We start from the raw sequence: 22681 nt of genomic DNA, 5'->3' as shown, positions 1-22681 counted from the left end.
ATCAGGACCACAATGCGAGTGCAATTATAACCGGGGAGGAAGATGGACTGCCAATGTGGGAGGCACTAAAGTCTCACCAAGCTAATTCAGAGGCTCAGGATATACTGAAGCTCCATCCATAGGGATACATTTTACAACTTTATCTGGTTTTCTTGTCTCAAACAGGAACTTTGTTGTCTTCCAGTGGGACAAAACGCTGCAGTGAGACTGCTAACTGGAACAAGGGGGGCACACGACATCCATCTTGAGCTCCCCTTACTGGTTACCAGTTACTTCGAGAATTCACTCTTAAATATTTTAAACAGAGCTGTCAGAGCCTTACACATCAACTCGTACTCTCAGAGACTACGGTTAGTTCCTCAGACCCATTTTACAAACTCCAGCTATGAACTATTAATCTGTTACTATGGTGTAGACAGTTTTAATTTGTCTCCATGTGTTTATTTGTCCATCTTATCAAAAGTATAAATATGTTTGTTTTAGGTAGCTTGAGTGCTCTTATGAACAGACAATCTTCTTCAAAACAACCTTTGCTTTGACCATCTTCATCTATTCCTTCCCAAAACCTGAACTACACTTTTAAGGGTAAGTGGTCAAAGGTTGCAGGTGACTTTCAGGACCACACAGTCCTGCAGGTACCTAAGGAACAAAACCAACAAAGCTACACTTCTGTCCTACTATCCCTTTTAAGATGCCTCATCCCCACATTCCTAAAAAAAAAAAAAAAACTGTACTCCCTCTTTCTACACTGACTCGAGTCGAACCGTATGAAGACCATTACAAATTAAATTTTGATAATAATGTGTAGTGAGATGGAACAACAGGGAGTCAAATAATTTTGTCTGAGAAAAGCACCGAAACGCTCTGCTCTTTGGTTTAGCTGTGACAAGTTATTAAAATTGTAACCCAGTCCCAGGGGGTAGTGTGCAATTTTAGAATTAATATACAATTTAGAGCTCAATGTTTTTTTCAGCTTTTGAATTATTCATGTGTGTCTGGTATGGACTTGGGTCTGGTGGAGGTAAAATGACTGCAATGCATACAAATTAATGCATTGTGTCAGTGTATTAGAGAAGAGGAGACGACACAGATTAGGAGCACAAACATTATGCGTGGCAGCAAAACAAGAAGCTTGGACTGGTGCAAAGGTTTCACCTCAACGGTGCAGCGCAGTAATAAGAATACTCAAAGATGATAAATGGTTGTTTAAAGGTGGCATGATGAGTCTTTGGGAACATGCAACCAGTGATCTTACTCGTTTTCTCTTCAACTGATTATACTATACACATTCAGTGCATAATATGATTTTCATCAGAAGCAAACTGATGGCTTTTTGCAATAATTTGATTTCTGAGAAAGGCTGAAAACCAGTTTTGTGTCATAAACATAAGAATGGAGCATGCTGCAAAATTAAATTTAAGGAAAAATACTGTTGTTTACTGTTATGGAGATAGGTTAGATTATACTATTCATAAACCAATTCATGGCAAACTACTAGAGAAAAAAATCTACGTTCTTAGGAACTAGTCTCTATTACATAAAAATATGACATTTATGTACATTTCTTTTGATAAATATTTTTTTACAATCAACTGAAAGATAAAAATGTAAGGGAATTTGAAAATAAACTCAAAGAAATACTCTATGAAATCAATAATTATCAGGAATCTGCCTGATAAATGTAATTATTTACATTTATCTCTATTTAAAGATATCTAATAATCTCTTCAAAGATTACTAAAGGAAAAAATGTTTTGTTATAACAAAACCCAAAACACAACCGCCCTGGGCAGTTGCCCATGTCGCCCATATCAGAAACCACCACTGTGTATTATAAACCCAATGAAAAATGGACTCTGCTGCCTTAAGTTTCAATGGAAACCCAATTTCTGAGGTTCTGATTTAATTAAAAGACATTTCTATGTGATCTGGAGACCAAAAGTTAAGATACATGGAGGTCACTCCAAGGCAGAACTTACTGGACTCCACCTCAAGTTTCATTTTTACTTGTTAAAATTCAACTATGAAAAACAAGCTTCCGTTGTTAAATCGGCGCATATTCACAGAAAACATGCTTTCAGTGAGTCTTATTTAACTAAAGTAACATTCCCTCTACCTTCCTTCGTAAAGACTTACAACCAGAAATATAAAACTATATAATCAATTATCCTAATGTAAGTTATTTTATGCAATGACAAGAACAAATATTTTGGTTTAATGTTCAACATTCCTCTGAACAAAGCAACATTTTATAAACTACTGCACAATTACACTGATTTAATGTAGTAATTTGTCTAGAAAAATATCTTCATCTTTTCTGAATGAGCAGTTGAAAACTTGTTCAACCCTTGCTTTGAACTTTGAATGTTTATGAACCCCAGCTCTGCTTTGCCTTCAGGGATTTGCTGTTCATCTTGGTGTTAATTCAATAACTGACTAGTTGTGTTTTCTGCAGCTCTGCCTGAGTAAATAAGGTCCATTGATTATGTACTCTTATTTTTCTGGTTGATTTCTGTAAGTCTTTACAAAGTGAGGTAGAGGGAATATTGCTTTAGTTAATAGGCTCACTCAAAGCATGTTTGCTGTGAATATGGGAATATTTCTGTTTTGTGAACTCTCATTTATATACCTTTCATTTAGAGAATGACCATCGCTGGATTTTCATACATATGAAATAAGGGCAGGAGATCATTTTAACAAGTTCCGCTGGGTGTTTGATAAAGCTAAAAATCAATCGATCTTCAGGAAATTTCCTTTCAGTAGCAGCCTCGGGTCTTGTTGCAGATTGCATAACAAGCTAAACTTTTGTGGTGCACACTGGGACTCCAATTAGAGCACCCTAGAAAATGGCTCTATTTGTTGGTTTTCTGCATTTCTTCAATCTAGCATTTGGAAAAAGTGTTCTCTTTCAAATAAAGGAAAAATAAATCTATATTTGTCAATCATTATTTTTTTTAATTGCTTCAAATTGAAAAAGCAAAGCAGAAATACTTCTGACCGGGTCGATAGTTTATCACAGCCTAAATGAAACAAAAGGCTGAGGCACGTTCAAGGATGAAAAGACAAATAGTCATAATTCATCATAGTACAACACCAGATGCTTTGTTTTTAGCAGAAACTATTCCAGGAATGCCATGCTGTCTAATCAGTTCACCCTCTTCAGAGAGACTGGAGTCCGTCCCACCAATCTTTGACTGATACAGTTTTTAGCTATAAATAAAGTTTCTCAGAATGATGTTAGTTGTATTCTTTTAACTGATTGACAATAGAACGGTGCAAAGTGTTTTCTCTAGCTAGCTTTGTTTGTCACCAGAATATTTTATATTTTGAACTCTTGAAAATCTTTTTTTGTTGTCAATTTAAGATGCAGGCATATGACAACAGCTTGCAAACCTTACGTATTACTCAAAGGTTAACCCTGCAGTATAAAAGTAAGAGGTATTAAAATGAAAACATACCTGAATTATTTATAACCTCTGCACCGTTCTCGCTTTCTAGGCTGGAAATGTGTTTGCTGAAAACTGGCCAAAGTTTTCCCTGCTCTCCGCTTACAGAACATAGTGTATTGAATTGAATCACTGAAGACAGCTGGGGCCGCCCTTTATGGTAATGCACCCTCTACAATTACTGCTTCGACCTTCCCTGGTGAAGAAAAATGGGGATACAGTCCGTCCATTTAGCGGCCCCTTCACACACTCAGTGGCAGCCCTGTTGGGCCGCTGGACTACCTTCTGCCCTCCACTGACTTTTGTTGGGAGGAGACAGAAAATACATTAGACAAGTGACAGAAAGATGAATTAGATGCATTTGTCAACCAACAAGAGGACATAAGTGCATTAATTTTTCCAAAAAAATCTACTCATAGATGGAACTGGTTGGAAACTCCGATGCCAAATACAGATTTGATTAATTGTTTTGTGCGCTGCAAAGCAGTTTTTTTTTTCCTTTAGGAGGTGAAGCTTTATGCAGATTTGGCATATTTAACCTCAGACTACTGTGTTCAGAAGTAAAAAACTATGGCCTCTTCCAGAAATGTAATTCATGCCGTTTTACTGCAGTGACCTCTAAGCATCAACACTACTAAATTCTGCATCTTCTGATTTTATGTCAAGTTACACTTATTACAAGAGAAAAGAGATTCAGTTTGACCTTATCTATGTTTTTATGGGTCTCTGCATTTCCATCTCTGACTGTTGTCCACACATTTTACAGGAACTGTGTAACATACTGCTAATCCCAGATATTTAGATGTACCATTGCACTAAATCATTAAATGCCATGTCCTGTTTGTAGGTCAGATATGATTTTCAAAATTTGTTAGAAGTTAAATGCCAGAGTAATGAGCAAGATGCGTTTTCATAGAATCATTAATTTGTTTAAATCTATGTTTATACACTCTGTAATGCCTAAACCTTTAAACAGTTTAGAAAAAACCAGATGAAAATGTCATGGCTTTCTAAGTCTATGAAAGGTTATTTTCACAACAACATTTAGTTAAATTAAGGCACTCCCATGCATCTATTTTAAAGCCAAAACCTCCAACACACTACTTCCTTCTGTAGCACCTGGGAAAAATCTAAAAAAATTAGCCAAGTTAGACGCCAAAATCTCACTCAGAAGGAAGAAATCATTACTTCAATATCAAAATTACCGGATCATCAAAAAAATCTGAATTTCAGTTTAAAAATTAACTAAAGGACAAAAACATTAAGAAAATGGCCACTTCACTGGTCAATCAATACGCTCAATCAAGTTTAGATTAACTCAATCAATAACTTCCCTAATCACTAATTGATACATTTGGAGGAGAAACCAGTGAAACTTGTAAGCCTGAGAGCATTATACCAGCTGTGAAGTTAGTAGTATCATATTGTGTGGGTGTTTTGCTGCAGGAGATGAAAGAATATCATATAGAAATGTAAAAGGCAAAAGATAAAGAAAAAACTGGGATGGAGTTGGTTAGTGGTTAATGGTAGCTACCTGAGAGTAGCTACAAAATCAAATATCTTTGGTAGAATTGTGAAAAATCTGACTCAGTTCTGTCAAATGAACCAAAGTTACTTGCAAGCTGTTATGATATGTCAATTCAACCTGAGTGTATGTTAGAAAGTTCTAAAACCTAAGGAATTCTCTCAGTTAAAAAAAGTTGGTAATTCCGATTGAACAGAATGAGTTTTTTCACACAGTGGGGAATAAAATGTTCTCTCCAGCTCATATTTGATCTAGATATGTTTTTTTCGATTATGCCCAGAGACAGCATTATCAGGATAAAATAGAAAAAAGCCAAGGACAGATAAATATAACACAGAAATAACACACTGATAAATATATCTCTGAACACAAGGGCAGAACAAGGGCAGGAAGGATAAGACACATATCTGTCTGTTTATGCACTTTGTATTTTTGATAACCTACACTGGCTTCTGAGATAATTATGTTCAAAGATTCAAAAAATTAAGAAGGTTCCTTCGCATTGGGAGGAAAACTCAGGTATGAGGCAGGATTACATGGAGTTGTCGTGGAAGCTTGGAGGTTAAAGATAAAAAATAAAATAAAAAAAAACACTAAAAACAGAAGATGGCTTCAGGTTTACTCCAACACCAGTACAGCTGGGCCTCTTCCTCCCAGTTAGTTTCACAACATTTATGCATTACAGCATTACCAAAACTACTTGCATATTGGCCTCAACTGGAAGCAAAGAAGAATCCCATTATGCTGCACGCAATTTGTCTCAGAGGTTGGAACGTAGATTTGGGAATCTTGTTGCGCCGAGTTCAGCTTGCACAAGATACAAATTAAAAAACCAGCGGTTGATGTCCCAGCAGGGATTGGGACGATAAAGTCCGTCATTTTATGCATTCAAATTCTAAAAAGGAACATGCTCATAAATAAATACATAAATGCATAAAGTACAGTAGTAGGCCTGCCTCTTGCCCTAAGTGATACAAACACACTGCAAATAAACTGATAATTTCTGCGACCTTGATTATGATAAGTGTAGCCATAATGAATTCAAGGTCAGTTGGGAACCTCTGACTTTCCAAGTGGTAATTCCAGTATCAGTGGGTGTTTTGTTTATTCAGACTTGGAATTTAAAATTTCCAACTTTGGATTCAAATTCAAGACAGAAATACAGGAAGGTTGAATTTATGAAAAGCACAAATCTGCACCGTGAGCAATTTTTTAAACATGTTTTATATTTGTTTTTTAACTGAGTAGTTAAATACATTTATGGCAGAACGTTTATTCTAAATTCAACATTTGCATTAGGAATATTGAATCTGGTCCCACATAGACAAAGAAAAACAACCCCAGAAAGTATTTACTGGTACATCCTCTGACTGCCAACTCTGGAAATGATGAAAGGAAGTTTTAGGAATAGATCAATTATTTTTGGCTCCCAGGATGTAGGATGGAAGAGACACTGAAATTTTAAAATGAATCAGAATCTATAAAGTCTTGAGTCCAGTCCATGATGTTCTTCCTGAAATACTTTATCAGAAATTAATCATGGAGTATTTAACATTGATGTGAACTGCTACTTCCTTCATATGCATATTACATACATATGCCTTTACTGTTTCCTTTACCTTCTCACAGTATTTTCTTTCTTAAAGTGTTAATATAAAGTGTCTTTTCAACACTTGTGGATTATTTGACCTTCACAGAATGAATTGTGTGTCTCAAGCTGACAAAATATTTTGTTATTAAATATAATCTAATTAATTTCTGAACTTCGAATGTTTCACACCTAATTTTTTCCACAATGCATGCTGAGCACACCACAAACACTTCAACTAATTTAAGAAAACCTCAGGCTGAAAATAAAATGCAGAAAAGCACTGAAATGATAACTTCAGGGTCTCACACTGGTAATGCTGAACTTTGTCAACATTCAACCAAAAATGCTGAAGGAAAGAAAATGGCAGCTACATAATGCAAATTTCTGTAAAGTATGTATTTAGAAAGTGAATCAAACAGGAAAGTCATGCTAGAATGATGATGTTTGTGTCTGTTTTAAGGCCAAACAGCTCTCAAGTCCAAGCCTTGTAATAAAACACAAAACTCTGGTATGAAGCAGATTTTGGTTTGCATGATGGAAAAAAATAATGAAAACCTGAAAAGAAAAATACCACAGAGGATGTGGGGACTTGAATGCATTAACCTTTTGATTTTGTCGACATATTAAGAGATGACATCATTTTGTCAAATTGACTGATTTAGTTGGATAACAGCTTGTGCTCCTGGAGCTTTTTGGTAAAAAATGGCCCATTATAGTACGAGACATCTGCTTGGCGTCCCACCAACAGCTTTTTAAAACGATCTTTACCAGGAACTATTGATGAAACTTTCCATATTTGATCTGCTGTGGTTGCATCAGCTGCATCCCCAGAAGCCGCAGCATTTTCTGTGGTTAATTTCTACCAGTAAATCCGCATTTATCTGTGCATGGCTTGAAAAACTATATTATAGTTCATGCACCTTATTTTTAACAAGGTATCATTAATAAAATAGCAATTTTCTATTTTCCTGCAATTCTTTCTGGTTTCAGTTTCTGTTTTGCAGCATTTGAGATTTAGTTAAATTGCCCATCATTTTCTGCACTTGTTTACAGATTTTCACCTCTTCAAACCACTTTTGATCAAATTAATCTACCCTTCTGAACAATATCTGGAATGGAAGACATTATAAAACACAAATTATTTGGAAGAAATGCTATAAATTATCCACAAACTATAACCAGGTTGTGGACACCTCCACATTTTATTTCTTGTGAACAATCCCCTTTCAGTTTCAATAGGTTCAGAGAATCAACTGCATCAATGCCATCATATCTGTCAATTTTCTGTTCAGCTTCTAGTAAAATATTTGGCTTTGTGGAAAATGATTTCCACCAGAAACACTGATAATGATGACTTTTTTTCATTTTATTTTTTGGTTTTGAAAAAGAAAAAAACTGTAGACATCACTTATTCTATTAACATATGAATCATAAACATTTGGTCTGGGCAGCCCTACTTTGAGGTGTACAAAAACTTTAATAGATATTTAACTTATAAGTGCTTCACACAAACTTAGAACCAAAAAGAAAGTTTTGTAGTAGATGTTTTTTGCCTGGGGTGACCTCAACTAGATAACAGCCACACATCTTGTAAAAATGGAGTCATGCATCAATGAACAGGAAAGAAAGCATTTGGAAACTCACCTTTTACCCGCAAGCTCTCCGGGATTCCATCCTGATGGAGTAAGAACAAAACCAATTATGTTAAAATAACCACAATAAAATACACCACATTCAAAATCCTGATATATGGAAAAACATGTCTGAGTACAATTTCTATGTACACAAAGGAATGAACAAATTCAACCACTGACCTGTTATGGCAAAGTTCAAGTAACATAGCATATAATTGAGTCGTTACTTCTTTACACTGTTGACACTAAAGCCCAAGGATTTCAACTTAATGGACAAGTCTACTGCATTTTCTGGTTCAAAGCTGCTGTAAGAACACTTAGTAAAGGTTTTGTTCAGATCCAATTGTATGAAGAAAAAGAAGTTTATAGCTATTATTATCTTCCAATTTCTTTTGCAGCATTCAAGTTATTTTGCAATTTTTTCTTGACGCTTTTATTCTCAATTGTTTGCAACAACAAATATTTGGTTTGCACTGCTCCATCTTGACAGCTTAAGCAGCAGCCTTGTTTTTCTCATTGTTTTATTGAATTTCCACATGCAGTCTTTGCTGCAGTTCCTCAACAAATGGATGGCACACAGTGCAATAGATTTTAAAGGGTATAATCTTTACTGAAGTAGTGTATACGTGTCAAGTTTATCTCTTAGCACATTAATTTGTGCCCCCATTAAGCATCATCATCTATAAATGTTCACATCAGACAGGTAGTCAGATATACATCCATCCATCCATCCATTTTCTTGCACCCTTGTCCCTTAATGGGGTCGGGAGGGTTGCTGGTGCCGATCTCCAGCTAACGTTTCGGGCGAGAGGCGGGATTCACCCTGGACAGGTCGCCAGTCTGTCACAGGGCAACACAGAGACAGACAGGACACACAACCATGCACACACACACTCACACCTAGGGACAATTTGGAGAGACCAATTAACCTGACAGTCATGTTTTTGGACTGTGGGAGGAAGCCGGAGTACCCGGAGAAAACCCACGCATGCACAGGGAGAACATGCAAACTCCATGCGGAAAGACCGGGGCCGGGAATCGAACCCAGAACCTTCTTGCTGCAAGGCAACAGCTCTACCAACTGCGCCACTGTCAGATATACAATGACCCAAGTATTGTAAAAAATATTAGGAAATTCTGGTCTTTCCCACTTCTGACAATCAAAACATTGTCAAACTCTCAACCATGATGAGATCAGACGCTCCATACGGTTGATGAGTAGCCCTGTATGAGCAGAGCATCACTGAATCATCTGCATACAACAGTCACCTACATAATCTCCAACTGCACATCCTGTTCCATAATTATGCAGTAACTTTGACACGTCATTCAAACAGAAAATCAAAGGAGACAAAATCTTCCTAATTAGAAACACTGAAGGAACAGACACCCATTTTAAATGCACTGACTGAGCATACCACAAAGATTAGATTTTTATAAAAAAATTAAATATTTGTCTGCATATACCTTATATAATATGATTCATATAATCAAATACTTTAGAGGCATACAAAAAAGAACAACCTCTGGAATTACCTCTGTCATACAAAAGTCTGAACAACATTTAGATTTAAATTTGTTATCAGCAGAAAAGACAAAACCTTCTATATAGTCCTCTCTTTCCTTCAATAAAATACTGTCTATGGAAACAGGCTGATCATCATCACCATTTATTTATCATACATGAAGAGACTGGACTAATTTCTGTTAGTTTTTTTCAGTCCCCTTTTAGCTATTATGTTTTTATGCATGATTGTTACCTTTAGATGTCATTTTATTATACTCACTCACACCTGGCCAAATTATTTCCAAGTACTTTATCTTCTAAACTATTTGACCAGAAATTTGACAACAATAACCAGAATAATCTTTGCTTGAAGAACCACGACCGCGGTACTTTAAGTCAGTACCTGTTAGAAAACGTCCACATTTAGATGCTAGATGAAGTTGTGGAAAAATGTTTCTATCAAGGCTAAAGAAGCATAAATATTTGATTTCTCTTCAGCAGAATTTTGATAGCTCATTATTCTTGTAAAAAAGACATTACTAGTTCTTGCAGGGAATTATTATAGAGCGGATGCATTTAGCAATGAGTCTACAGTCAGTAATGGACCACAGAGAGTCTGCCAAATACAGCCGAACTAGCCAGTTCTAAGGATTTTTGCTGAATATTTGTGTAATGTATTGAACATGAGCTAAGTTGTTGTGATGAATAAGACTCAGTGAAGCTGAAGTTTAGAAATGTTATATCTTTTCCTAAAGTTATGCTGCAATAGTGTTGTAATGTTGTTCTCATAGTAGAGAGATATCTGATAATCTATTTAGGACTGCAAATGTGGAACTGCTGCAGCTAATCAAATTCTAATAAGAGTCAAAAACACCCACAGAAATTGAGTTTTAATATTTAAGTTTTATGTGTAGACTTCCTAAAATACCACTGTTCATGCTCTGCTGGCACCGAAAGCTGGAAACATATTAATCACATTTACTTCTAAATTTACAAGTATGTTAACACACACCATGGAGATTTAGGAACAACTTTTGCATTTTGGGAACAAAAGCTGCATCTAAACTTGGTAACTGAATTAAATAAATAGAAGTAATTATTAAACCCAAACTGGTCCTGAATAAAGCCGTTTGGAACCTGGGAAACCAATTACCAGAAAAACAGAAGAGGAGCAAGTTGGCTTTTTTTCATAACCCACTGTTTTTATTTACCAAATCAACATGATGCAATAAAGAAAACATTATGAACAGTAATAACCTTCTCCTGCCAATCATTTCCTTTCTTTTCCCAAAACATTGTTAAGCAAACAAGACAACAGGAGGAAGAGCAGAAAGTGCCTGTTGCTCTTTGGACCATGCTGGTTGCCCCACAACAACTCTATAGGAGATGACATTTAGATTTGCACTACAGGAAAGAAACACTTCAAAAGAGGCTCATTTGCATATTGCAGACAGTGTTCACACTTGATTTGTTTAAAAAGAATGATTTCCCCAGAGCCACTGGCAGCGTGGCCTCTTCTGCCCAGAGACTCTGGGGACATGGAAACACCCAGCTGCACAACTTTTGTTTCATCTGCCCCGCAACAAACTAACCGGCTGACCGACCACGTCCATCTCCACGTCTTCCACAGCTCATCTCATTCCTGCAGGCCTTCTGCTCTATTTGTCGTTCTAATCAACCGTTTCTGGTCTTAAGTTCTCCACAAACGCTTAATTATACATCAATTTCTACTACTGGAACTCAGGCATGCTCACATTTTAAATCAGTGGAAAAATGGATACCAGTTTATCACCAACTACAGATCTTTCTGATTAGATGCATTTATTTTCTACCCAGTAAAAAAAAAAAAAAAAAAACACTGTTAGACATCTGGGAAAAGGGATTATCCAGGAAAAAATCCAGTGTTGATTTTTAGTCCTGATTCCTTGTGTTAAACAATTCCCAAAACAGAGTTGCATCTCACCAGGATGATTTCACTTAAAATTCAAAATCCAGAAACGTGAAGAGGCAGAAAAATCCAGATTACTTGTGGTTTAGTGTTTCTACAATCACTGGATTGTTTCACTGCTTGTCATGTCCAAATTCAGTACAGACATTTTCTAAATGATCCTGGGGAACTTCATGCTGACAAGATTTATGGAGATGAAAATTTCATTTTCGAACAAGACTTAGCAAAGGCAACACCAAAATTACCAAGACCTGCTTATATCTCCACTGTGCTTAATGAGTGAGCAAAATCACTTAACTTAGCCCTCAAAGTTAATGGTTTATTCTTGACAAAAGTCAGCTTTTATCAAGAATAAGATGACAGGACAGCCACAGGCTGAACTAATCCAGTACACATACCTTTCAAAAGACCAGTATTTAAAAAAAATAAATAAAAGTTTTATTTTATTAACCATTGTAATATTGTCATTTTCTAAGACTTTTTAGGGTTTGACTTTGCTGTAATTAAAAAGAAGAAAACATAAAACATGTTACTGTGAGAATTAAATATGTACAAGTTTCATTTTTGAATTTAATTGTTTTTAATTTAATTTATAGTTGATGAATAAAAATGTAATGGCATAAAAAAATTGATATGGAACCTGGAATTGTAAATTGTGCCGCGAATCAATATCAGTAACTCAAACTGACCAGTAAAGGAGAAAGACTTGAAGAATGGACAGCAGTCACATTAAAAATAAAACCGACTTTCTGATGTCTGTACTCATCAATCCATTTCTCGCTCGAGTTCTTTGGTTTCTCTTGTTCCCAGCCTCTTTATCTCAATCTTGTTTGCTCTCCGCCCACTCCCTCTTCATCTCTCTGGTTATCCCCTGCTAATCTAGATTTGCCATGTGGCTAAGCCAGAGCTGGATTGTCGGGCTTTGCACTCAGTTGTCCTGGCCTCCATTTTGTTTGTCCTGACATAATAGCTTGATCTAAAAGCGACAAACTCGCAGAAATTGCTTTCCTGTCTTGTGTCAAGCAAGGCTGGCAGATTTTCCTAAATTGTAAATTATAGCTAACCTCCCATGACAAGGCAATATTAGGCTGTCGATTCTTTATGTCATTCAAGGTCTTGCAGGAGATGTCTGAGAGCAGAAATTATCACTTTGTTTGATATATAACCAGTTATGATTAGCAGACAGGATGTGTGTCCTACACCTGACCCAATGTGGTGGGATGATTTTTTTTTTGAAACAGCTACAGCATGTGACCAAATGTTTATGGCTGAGTGACTCTTGGTGATTGAAGTCATTGTGGGGAGGCTTGTGAGGTCATGTCTGATCCTGTTATGCCCGTCACACACCGTCCTTCAAAGCAAAGGGAGGGACAAACCAACAGCAAACGTCACTCGGAGCACATTCCTCATAAATGCATTTTCTTTCATTGCAATTCAAAGTGATAAAAAATGTATACTTGTAATCAGATTTGCATGCAAAAAAGGGTTTTAAAGCTAGACACTGTATAATCACACAATATCTTCCCTTTCCAAACGTTTACACTGCTCATTCAGCTGTATTGGCAAGTCACTGACCTCAGCTTCCCTGCAATCTAGCCAACAGTTAGAGGCAACAAAGGGACACGGCATGATTCAGAGAAAGGGCTTCCAGAGTGGCATTCTCTTTCAGGAGTTTACATGTCTACAGCTCCGACAGGCAGATGGATGAGCAGAGTTTACCTCCATCCCCTCACAAGACAAATTATCATAGTATGCAGATGCTGTAATGACATTCCTCTGGGATGTAATCAAAGTGCCTAATGCATTAATTTCATTCAAGCAGAAAAGCAAATAAATCATTTTTGTAACTTCGTGTCACATTCCAGCGACATGCTGACATACATTCATTATGAAAATTACTGTTTCACAACATCATAAAAAATAAAGTCAAACAAGAAATTTGTGGTGGGAAATAATCTTATCCAAAACGGGATGAAACCGTATTACAAATAGATATTTGTAATAAACTGTGTTAGTTAGTTGAGGCTACTTTTTAAACTTTCCTTCTACGAGTTGATGGAAACCTGACTGACACCGCCGCATTGCCTCTAATTAAACGATGTAAATATTTGTCTGTCAGCCATGCCTATTTAAAGTATTATCCTTTTTACACAAACATGTTTTGTTTTATTATAGTGCATCGTTAGTATACACATTTAGTGTCTGTTCTCAATAATAAGGGAAAGCGAGCAATTACTCAACTGAACTATAGAACTTAAAAATGCTTTTTTTTTTAGCTCATTGCTTTATTTTTGTGTATTAATAGAAGTTTCGTCCCCTCTGCAAACATCGCCTGTCTTTGACCATTTGTCACAAAATGAGGCTGAGTAAGATGCCAACATCCTGCTAGTTCATATACATGCTAAATGGAGAAGAGAGAATACATTTGTTTCAAAAGAAAATATAATGAGTAGAAAGAAAGATGTAGGTTCTTCTGGCAGAAACGGTGATTCTGACCAGAATAAAGGCAGTTCATTTGTCTGATAACATTATTGACTATGCCCAAAATAAACGTTACAAGACTTTAAAAAGGTCAAATGATCATACATATGAAAAGAGGCAGAATACAGTTTTAGATACCCATATCATCAAATACGTTTCAATATTTAGAGGACTATATGCATACATTGAAGGTATATTTCCAAATCCAGAATACTTCAACAATTTTGCTTCACTTTATTTTATTACAAAGTGGGAATTCATTATTTTTCATATATTATCAGACATGAAAAACATCTTTAGTCTTTAAGCAGTAAAAAAAAACAGATCAGCTAAGTCAAGGGCTGTGTTTCAGTATTTGAAGTCAAAATGCAGCAGGTTTTGTTTGGAGAAAAAAAGAAAATTCAAATGGAAAGACCTGACTTATTTTTAAAATCAAACTTATGCTTCAAGGTTAACTTTTAAAATGTTAATATCTGTCTTAACATTTTTTTGTATTTTCTTCTTTCTCTGAAAAGCAGTGCTTTTTGATCCATTTTCCATATTCCTAAACGGTGTCTCATTTCACCAAAGCTCATTTTTGGGGGGAGAATCTGCAGATGTTGGTAACCAAACACTTCTCCCACAAGATCCGCTACACTTTGGAGCACTGATAGAGAAATGTTCCATCTCTGAAATCCTCTGCCAAATGCTGTGAACACGGAGCAAAGAAAATCACATTACCTTCTCCACAGACTTCAAAGTAAACGCTTTACAAGATATAGCTATGAAAGTCTGTGAAACATTTGACTTAAACTGGAATATATGAGTTAAGGAGAAACACAAAGTAGTGACAAGATATTGGAGATCAGGTTTACATGAATCACCATAGGGTTATTTGAGACTATATTCAGTGCAAAAGCCACTTAAAAATAGGAAAAGAGCATTTATATCTCTTCTTGCTTAACATCATTATCTGACAGGTATATCTGAAATTGTATTACATTGAGAATATTAGTTCCATTTATAAAGCAAATATCAATCTTACTGTTTTAAATAGTTTTTTTCCACCTGCTGCCTTTTCAGTGGTCCATTTGGATTAAAGGACATTTCCTGTGTGGAAGTCCAAAAAGCACTGAACTCTATTGATCCAAAACAATTTTCTAGACTTTGTAGTTTGTTGTAATGTTGAGAAAATTGCAAATTATAAAGGTTCCAGTAAATAGCTGCTCTATTATTAAACTTTTTACTAATGATGATAAAAGTAATAAAGCTTTGAAAACAATGTGCTTCCATGTTTGTTTTGGTTTAAATGGAGTTCCCCACGGCTTAATTTTGGGACCCTTTTTATTTTCCATTTTAATAAGTCCACTGGAAACAGTATTTTTACAACTGACGTTTTGCAGACAACACTAGACTTTGCTCAGCAAAGAACTTTAAAATGCCTTTCAGCAAATGTAGGCTTAAAGCAGGTTCTGAGTGTGAAGACATTCAAATATCTGTTTTTCAGACATAATTAAAACAGTTTACACAATTTCTTACCAATATGGAGATGTAATCAATGTAAGACTTGAACACAGCATTTACCCAGGATTTTTTTTTCTAGAATTCGTAAGAAAACAATCTTCTCAGGTTATTTTTTGAAATGTTTTTGATTATGGTAGATGAGGAAAGACAAACATGAGTGCTGCTTCCTTCACTTTCAGTTTTAGATTCTGTGCATCAATGCTCCTTAGTTTTATAATGAATCTATTATTCAGATGCATCTCTGTGCTTTAAAATCTGTCCATGTGACCTTCAGGATATTCTAAAGAAAGTCTCATGCTTTTTTATCAAATTGATATAGGAATAACAGACTGTTGGCCATTCCAAGGTAAAAACAATAAACAGCTTCCAGTCCGGGCCGCTACAGACACCGTGAAAGCTCAAACAAGGTTTTTCGGCAAACATGTTTTTCGTTTACATGTTCTCATGTAAACGCCCCCCTCTGAGGGGGCGTTTACATGTAAACGCCCCCTCTGAGGGGGCGTTTACACGACAACGATCCAACAAAAACGGCACTTTTGTTCCGTTTTTGTTGGATCGTTTACACGATAACGTTCTGATTACGATCTGTGTTTACACAGTAACGGTGCACATTGAAAACGTGTAATGCTCTCGCTGCGCGAGAGCATTACACGTTTACCTTGGAATGGCCAACAGTCTGTTATTCCTATATCAATTTGATAAAATAGGAGTTCCTGCACGTCCCATATCCGTGTCCTCTGTTACCTTTTTCAGCAGTTAAAACAGTTTTATCCGTCGCTAACAAGTCGTAACCTGTTTTTCCGAGCCGCCTTCAAACGCAACATGAACGCTGAGACGCTTGCGCTGGGTTTACAGCTGTGAGGCAGCGAAGGAGACCTGATGCTGCWGCKSMKGYGYRKGTGWGTGTTAGAATCATGGCAGCAAACCAGCAAAACGTAAATAACTTGGCACAGTTTTTCCCCCGAACTAACCGACTGAGTTGAGTAAAGCTGTTGGATGCAGGTGATGGTAGCTAAAAGATGACTGGCTAATATCAATACAGCATGTTAAGCTTGTTAACAAGTAGCCTGTAGGCTGCTGGTGTTGTTGTCTATGTTCAGCTACGTAGACTCATTTTGCCCCCCAAAATAAGTCGGTGCCCCTCCTGTTAAACTGGTCTGGTCCGGGCTGGTCCTGGTCCGTAGTTCTCTAGATAAGAGCGCTGAACAAGCAGCCTGTATTTTGCCACCTGGGCGGTGAAGAGACGCTGAGGGAACCGAATCTGATGGGGAAACAGTAACACCAGCATTGTGAGTAGTTTCTTCTTCTTCTGTGGATTGTAGGAAGCAGCTATGTTTTGCGTCATACTATGCATGAGCTGGTCTGGAACCCGTTTTCAATCTGTGCCGTTGTTAGAGAAAACATTCGGTGGTTTCGTGTAAATGCGCACTACAAACGCAACAAAACTCTTCCGTTTTCCCCCGAAATCGTTGTCGTGTAAACGGGGCCTTAGGCTTGAAGCTCTAATTAACAGTTTTGAAACGTCTTCTTCACCAGCCCTACTTTGGAATAGATTATTCTCAAGGCACTCTGTGTAAAGAAAAAAACAAAAAAAGGTTAAAATAAATAAAGCTGATGTTCAGGGATTTATGTCAAAAAAAGCACAGAGGCTAAATTATTAGAAACCATTTTTTTGTAAATCTTCTTAAAAAGGTCAGCAAGTGTCTGACCATTACGTCTTTTTAACAGATTTTCGTCTCTTTTTGCTCCTTAGTAAACTCAAATATACTCCAATGACGATCCCACCATCTGCTCCTTCTGACACCTTGCTATATTTACTTCCTCTCAGCCACCAACCTTTCAAACCACTGCTGCTGCCTTTCATCTCCAAGCCGCTTTGCCACCTTGCCAGCCTCCAACTAAAATAAATGCTAAATGCAATATTTAGTTTGGCTGTGTCAGACAGGCTTAAAAGTAAAGGCAAAAATGCAACAGTTTTTCCCTCCCTGTCTTCACTTTGAGACGTCATGGATGTCAGACTGCATGGTAGACGCCTTTAGCAGTAAGCAGAACTGCAAGAGGCTCATGAGAAACGTAAACTGAAGGACCACAATCCAAACAAATGGCTTTCTGACCAATAAACACACACTCATCTGTTTAGTACTAAATCAAAGAAAAACAGCATGCAGCTACTCTGCAGGGTTAAAGTAATAACTTGTGCTTTGTAATGCAATAGAAGAAATTAATAAAAACAGCAGGTTTCGCCTGTGGGAGTTGCACTTTATCACTTGGTCAATAAGCATTCAATTACATCTTTTACTTAAGATGTTCAGTTAAAAGAAATAATCTATTTTCATCTGGGATTCATATTAATCTGATAATATCTCTGGAAATACTGTCTGCCACCGTGGAGAAGGGATAATGATTTTTCATTATTTTATTATTAATATAAAGTGGATTGAAGAGAAAAAAAAACATGAGACGCATCAATAAATTCCCTGTGTAATTAGCTTCATACTTTGCAAAAGCTAAAAAGTCTAATTATGGACAGCAAATGGAAAGAGAAGGCAATCAATACCTTGTGTCGGAATTTTACGACTGGTCGATAGGTCTGCGACCCGAATCCCTCTTTGTCGGGTCTCCCAGTGGCGCCGAGCCCGGAGATCCCCACCATTAAAATGGCAACCCACCACCAGTCGGCTGTCTTCATTGGTCTTTTCCTGTCAAAAACCAAACGAGAATGGTGAGCTCTCCTCTGCAACAATTTAAAGGTTCAATACCGTTTGGCTGAGGCAATTCATCAAGCATGCTGTAATTAGCGTAGACAATGAGAACCACGAAGCTGTCGCTGGTTTACACTAAAGCTATCAATACGAGCCCCACACTCAGCAATGAGATAGCATCTCCTTTTAAATCAATTATGGGGAAATAGACGTCATGAGAAAATCTAGATAAGGTCGAAAGAGAGACAATATATTAAGGCAATTAAAGTGAGGGCTTTGGATTAATTAGGCTGAGTGTTTAAATCAAGTAGCTGTGATGCAGTGGGGAGATAAGATTTTCAACTCGGCTGCAAGAACAGATGTAATCCAAGTATATTTATATGAGTGCGAACATTCGCTTTACACCTCTAGTGTAATGCATTTTCAATTATTCATTATGTTGCATGAGGACAAGTCGGACCTTTGCATGACATGAATTAAACAAAAAGGACTTTGAGAACACACCCTGTGAATGTCACAGAAACAGCTCTGTTGGAGCAAGTAAACAAGCAAGAACTTCAATAAATATGCATCATTATCCAATAAACAACTTTATTTATTCTGTCTTACATTTAACCTCAGGTATTTGCATTTACATCCACAACATCCGCAGCTCAACTCTAAAGTCTTTGTGACAGTTTTTACATTTTACTCAGTGTTCAGAGGCAAAGAGCAAGCTACGGCTTTTTAGCAATCTCAGGCCGCAAGTGTCTGCTCATCTTTCTTCAATAGAGAGAGATGACTGACAGCAGCTTGGTGACCCCGCTTCCTTGTTCTGCTGGAGTGACACCGAGTTTGACAACAATGGCAGTGCTGCGGCAGACTTCTGAGCCCACATGCTACTCACAGGAGGTTAGGAGGTTCCACCAGCACAGCAGCATGTCACTGTGATGTTCTGGACCAACAGTGAACACTCAAACTTTACTTTTGTGACTTTGCGACTTCTGTTGACTCCCTCGGATTTCTGACGCTTTCAGGTTCCTGCACATTTTCAGCTTTGAACGCAAACAGTTTTAGTTTCATTCTCAGAATTTTTAAGCCCCAAAAGATCTGTGGATATACAGGAGCAGGTTCATGGATTAACTGTGCATTAGCATATGTTACCTCTTTTTTCTTTTGTTAAAATTAAAATTATATCCATTTAACCTGTAGAATATTCTTGTATACATTTCACACCATATTCTTCCCTAGAAAATTTGCTTCTTATTGCATTTACCAGATCAATAATGCCTGCAGCAGTTTTTTTAAGATGCTAAAAAAAATTGAAATATTAGCCATATCTTAAGCTACACCTAAAATAAATGAATCATTTTTAACAAGAATAAATATTTCAGTCCCTGGTTCTGTAAGGCTACAGCTACATTCACACAGTAGGTCTTGAAGCTCCATACAAATTTTTTGCTGAAAATCCCATTTTTTAATACTACTAGTTTAATCCAACCACAATGAGATTTTGGTGTAAAAACCTTATGTCACCATGGCGACCTGCCAGCCAGAGGAATGTTGACGTCACACAGCAGGGCACCATTTAAGGAAGTAATAATGAGCTCCGTCATTTGTGAATCGCTTTTAAAGTTTGTTCACCAGTAAATATCATTACAAGATGAAGGAAATGAAGAAAATGAAGCACAACTAAAAACAATGGTCTTATGTGGAGCTTTGATTGCAGTTTGTTTAGATGTGCAGCTGGAGCAGGACATGCAATGAGCTTCACTGACAGACTTCTTTCATAAGAATTAAGACGCATGTCTCCCGTCAATGACATTAATGACAGATAAAATGCGACATGACCGTTGGGACTGCAAATGCTTTACAAACAATCAGATGTGCATCTCATTTAGTACCACAGATTTAGTGGCACAGAATCAATTTTTTGGGGAATAAAAAGATTAAAATTGGTCCGTTCAGACTGTAACATAAAACAGACATAAAAAAGTTGGCTGTAGATCGCATATGGGCAAAAAGAAAAAAGCAGATTTGGGTCACATTTGCCTGCTGTGTGAACATAGATTTACAGTGGTCTGAGGAACAATTGTTCTAAAATATCAATATGGGAAATATTTGGAGACCTCCAACATGATCACCTGCTGAAATAGCCAGATGTCATTGGTCCCCAGGTTGCACTATCCTGCATGTTCCAAAGGCTTCACTGTTGCCACACCTGATTAGAATCAATGGGTCACGCTGCTGCAGAATGTGATGGTATACTGGTGAAGCAATGCAATCATTTGAGTACGAGATGCTGGAGAAGGGAGGGGCAGATCTAAACACAAAGGGCTGTAAAGCTTCAGATTAATGTAAGCAACAACAGCTGCCACACTTTTCTACTAACTTTGAGTTTAAGCCAAACGAGGTGGATTAACATTTCTGCCAGCAGAGTCAATCAGCGTCTTTACAACACCCTGGTGTTAAGAGGGTTATTAATGGACTCATTTCTATGGGATGTGTCTGAGCTGAAAACTCCACTTGAAACTGCCTCATTCAGATGCCTGAAACTAAAATGAAAATTATGGAAAGAAAGAAGTTATATGATTTAATGACGATCACAATTTCATGCTCTCACAGATGTAATCTAAATATAAGTGGGTGCAGTAATTTCACCTGCTAGCATATATAAATCTGCAAGACCTTCGAAATGCATGTGTTCATGTTTGTGTAAATGCTGCAAGTCTTGAGTGATTTTTTTTTCTAACGCAAAGGAGAGAAACTATTAAGGGAGTTTTCCTGGAACCCCTGAGAGATGCCATCATAAGTTTGACTGGAGGTTTTAAATCCCCCAGAGCACGTCGAGGCTTTGGCATTGACTTTCAAATGAAGACTCCCCATTTCTTCCATGTGTACAATGAATCATGTCTCAACAATCTCTCACGCTCTCTGCACCACCTCCCGCATCGATATTCAGTAGATTTTCAACACACTGGGCTAAAAACTGTAACTTCCGCTCGTCTCATGAATGTGCATGAACTGGGAAATAACTGTTTGGAACTGCCAATTTGAAGTTATGCACTTTTCTTAAAACAATGAAAAAAAAGACCTAATTTTTACAACCTCTTCCAAATCCGGGGAATATCAATCAAGCTTTTCACTCAGTTCTTCCTATATCGTTCATGAAATTTACGACGCAAGATTTTCATTTAAAGTTGATGGTAGAAAGTGCAAATTTTGCCCTTGGGTGTGCAGCTAGTGAGTGTCCAGGAAAATAAATGGCGTTCCTGGATTGGCTGCTTTGCATACATTTGTCAATAGCATATCTAGTAGCGTTATGGCCAAGTACTTCAGCTTCCGCAGCTGCATTTTCTTTCAAAGATTTTATATATACTCTATAACAAAATCTACAAATGGGAACATTTACTGGAAATAATTTAGAATTTGCTCTCTTACTTTGTGAGGAAAGATAGTTTCCAAGAATGAAGCTTTTGTTACAAAAATACATGTGATTCTGGTCCAGAATAACAACTCCCTCAGGCATTAGTTATCTGATGAAAGTGCCAACAAAATTGCTTAGATTTCAAGATGCATTTGACCTTTTTATGCCCCAATCATCAATTTTCTTAAAAGATCTGTTTGCAGTATCCTCACCTTAAACTAGGGATACACTGAATGGCTGTTCACAACCAATCAAGTTCCTTGTTCCACAGCAACTATAATAACGCTAACTGCAATGCAATCACTTTTATTATGCAATTTCCCAAAATACCTGATTACCTTTGATCATCAAGAAGCAGCAAAATAATCACCTGCTAAGTACCATTAGCTGTACGCTGAAATCTTTATGTAACTCAACTTTACACACTGGTGCTACACAATATATTTATAATCATCTTTACTGAACCACTGAAAAATGTTATGTGGCATTTTATTCACGGGACACAGATTATCAAATTGCAACATGACACCCCATAGACTCTGGTATTAAAGAAACATCCTTCATTCACAGAAGAAACTAGGTTAAAGTCAAAGTGAAACGAAATACTGCAGTAAATAATGCAAGTCAGATTTATGAGCAGAACAAAGCAAAACAAAATTAATTCACAATCCTTCAGAAAACCCTTAAAATGTCATTTCTCCTGTTTGAAACCCGTCACAAGTTGAACGACATTTGGAGTCGTTTTCTGGAAGTCAGTTCTCTATGTTAGGTGGTCACACGTTTTTTTCCCCCCCTTTTATTCATTCACTAATGATAAATAAGAGCAGCAAAATATGTATTTTCATTTTTGCATTTCAACTACTTTAGTAAGTGGTTGTGTGTTTTACTAAGTCATGCAGACCTAAAGGGAAGTGAAATTAAATCTGAAATTAGCTGCT

At 36.9% G+C, this 22681-nt stretch overlaps 1 protein-coding gene across 3 annotated transcripts in view; it reads right to left on the bottom strand.

The window, feature by feature from the left end:
* The window catches only part of fstl5 (follistatin-like 5), a 186918-nt gene that overhangs the window by 135806 nt on the left and 28431 nt on the right, over nucleotides 1-22681 (bottom strand). For all 3 annotated transcript variants that reach the window (XM_017307175.1, XM_017307174.1, XM_008421086.2), the window contains exons 2-3: nucleotides 18193-18334; nucleotides 8207-8237 (exon numbers count right to left, since the gene is read on the bottom strand). In XM_017307175.1, coding sequence (XP_017162664.1) covers nucleotides 8207-8237; nucleotides 18193-18334 — 173 coding nt within the window. The remainder of the gene's footprint in view (nucleotides 1-8206; nucleotides 8238-18192; nucleotides 18335-22681) is intronic.

This window comes from Poecilia reticulata, linkage group LG10, assembly GCF_000633615.1.
Source record: "Poecilia reticulata strain Guanapo linkage group LG10, Guppy_female_1.0+MT, whole genome shotgun sequence".
NCBI classification, from domain to species: domain Eukaryota; kingdom Metazoa; phylum Chordata; class Actinopteri; order Cyprinodontiformes; family Poeciliidae; genus Poecilia; species Poecilia reticulata.
The sequence above is the reverse complement of the archived record's forward strand: the minus strand, read 5'-3'. Positions and strand labels throughout refer to the sequence as shown.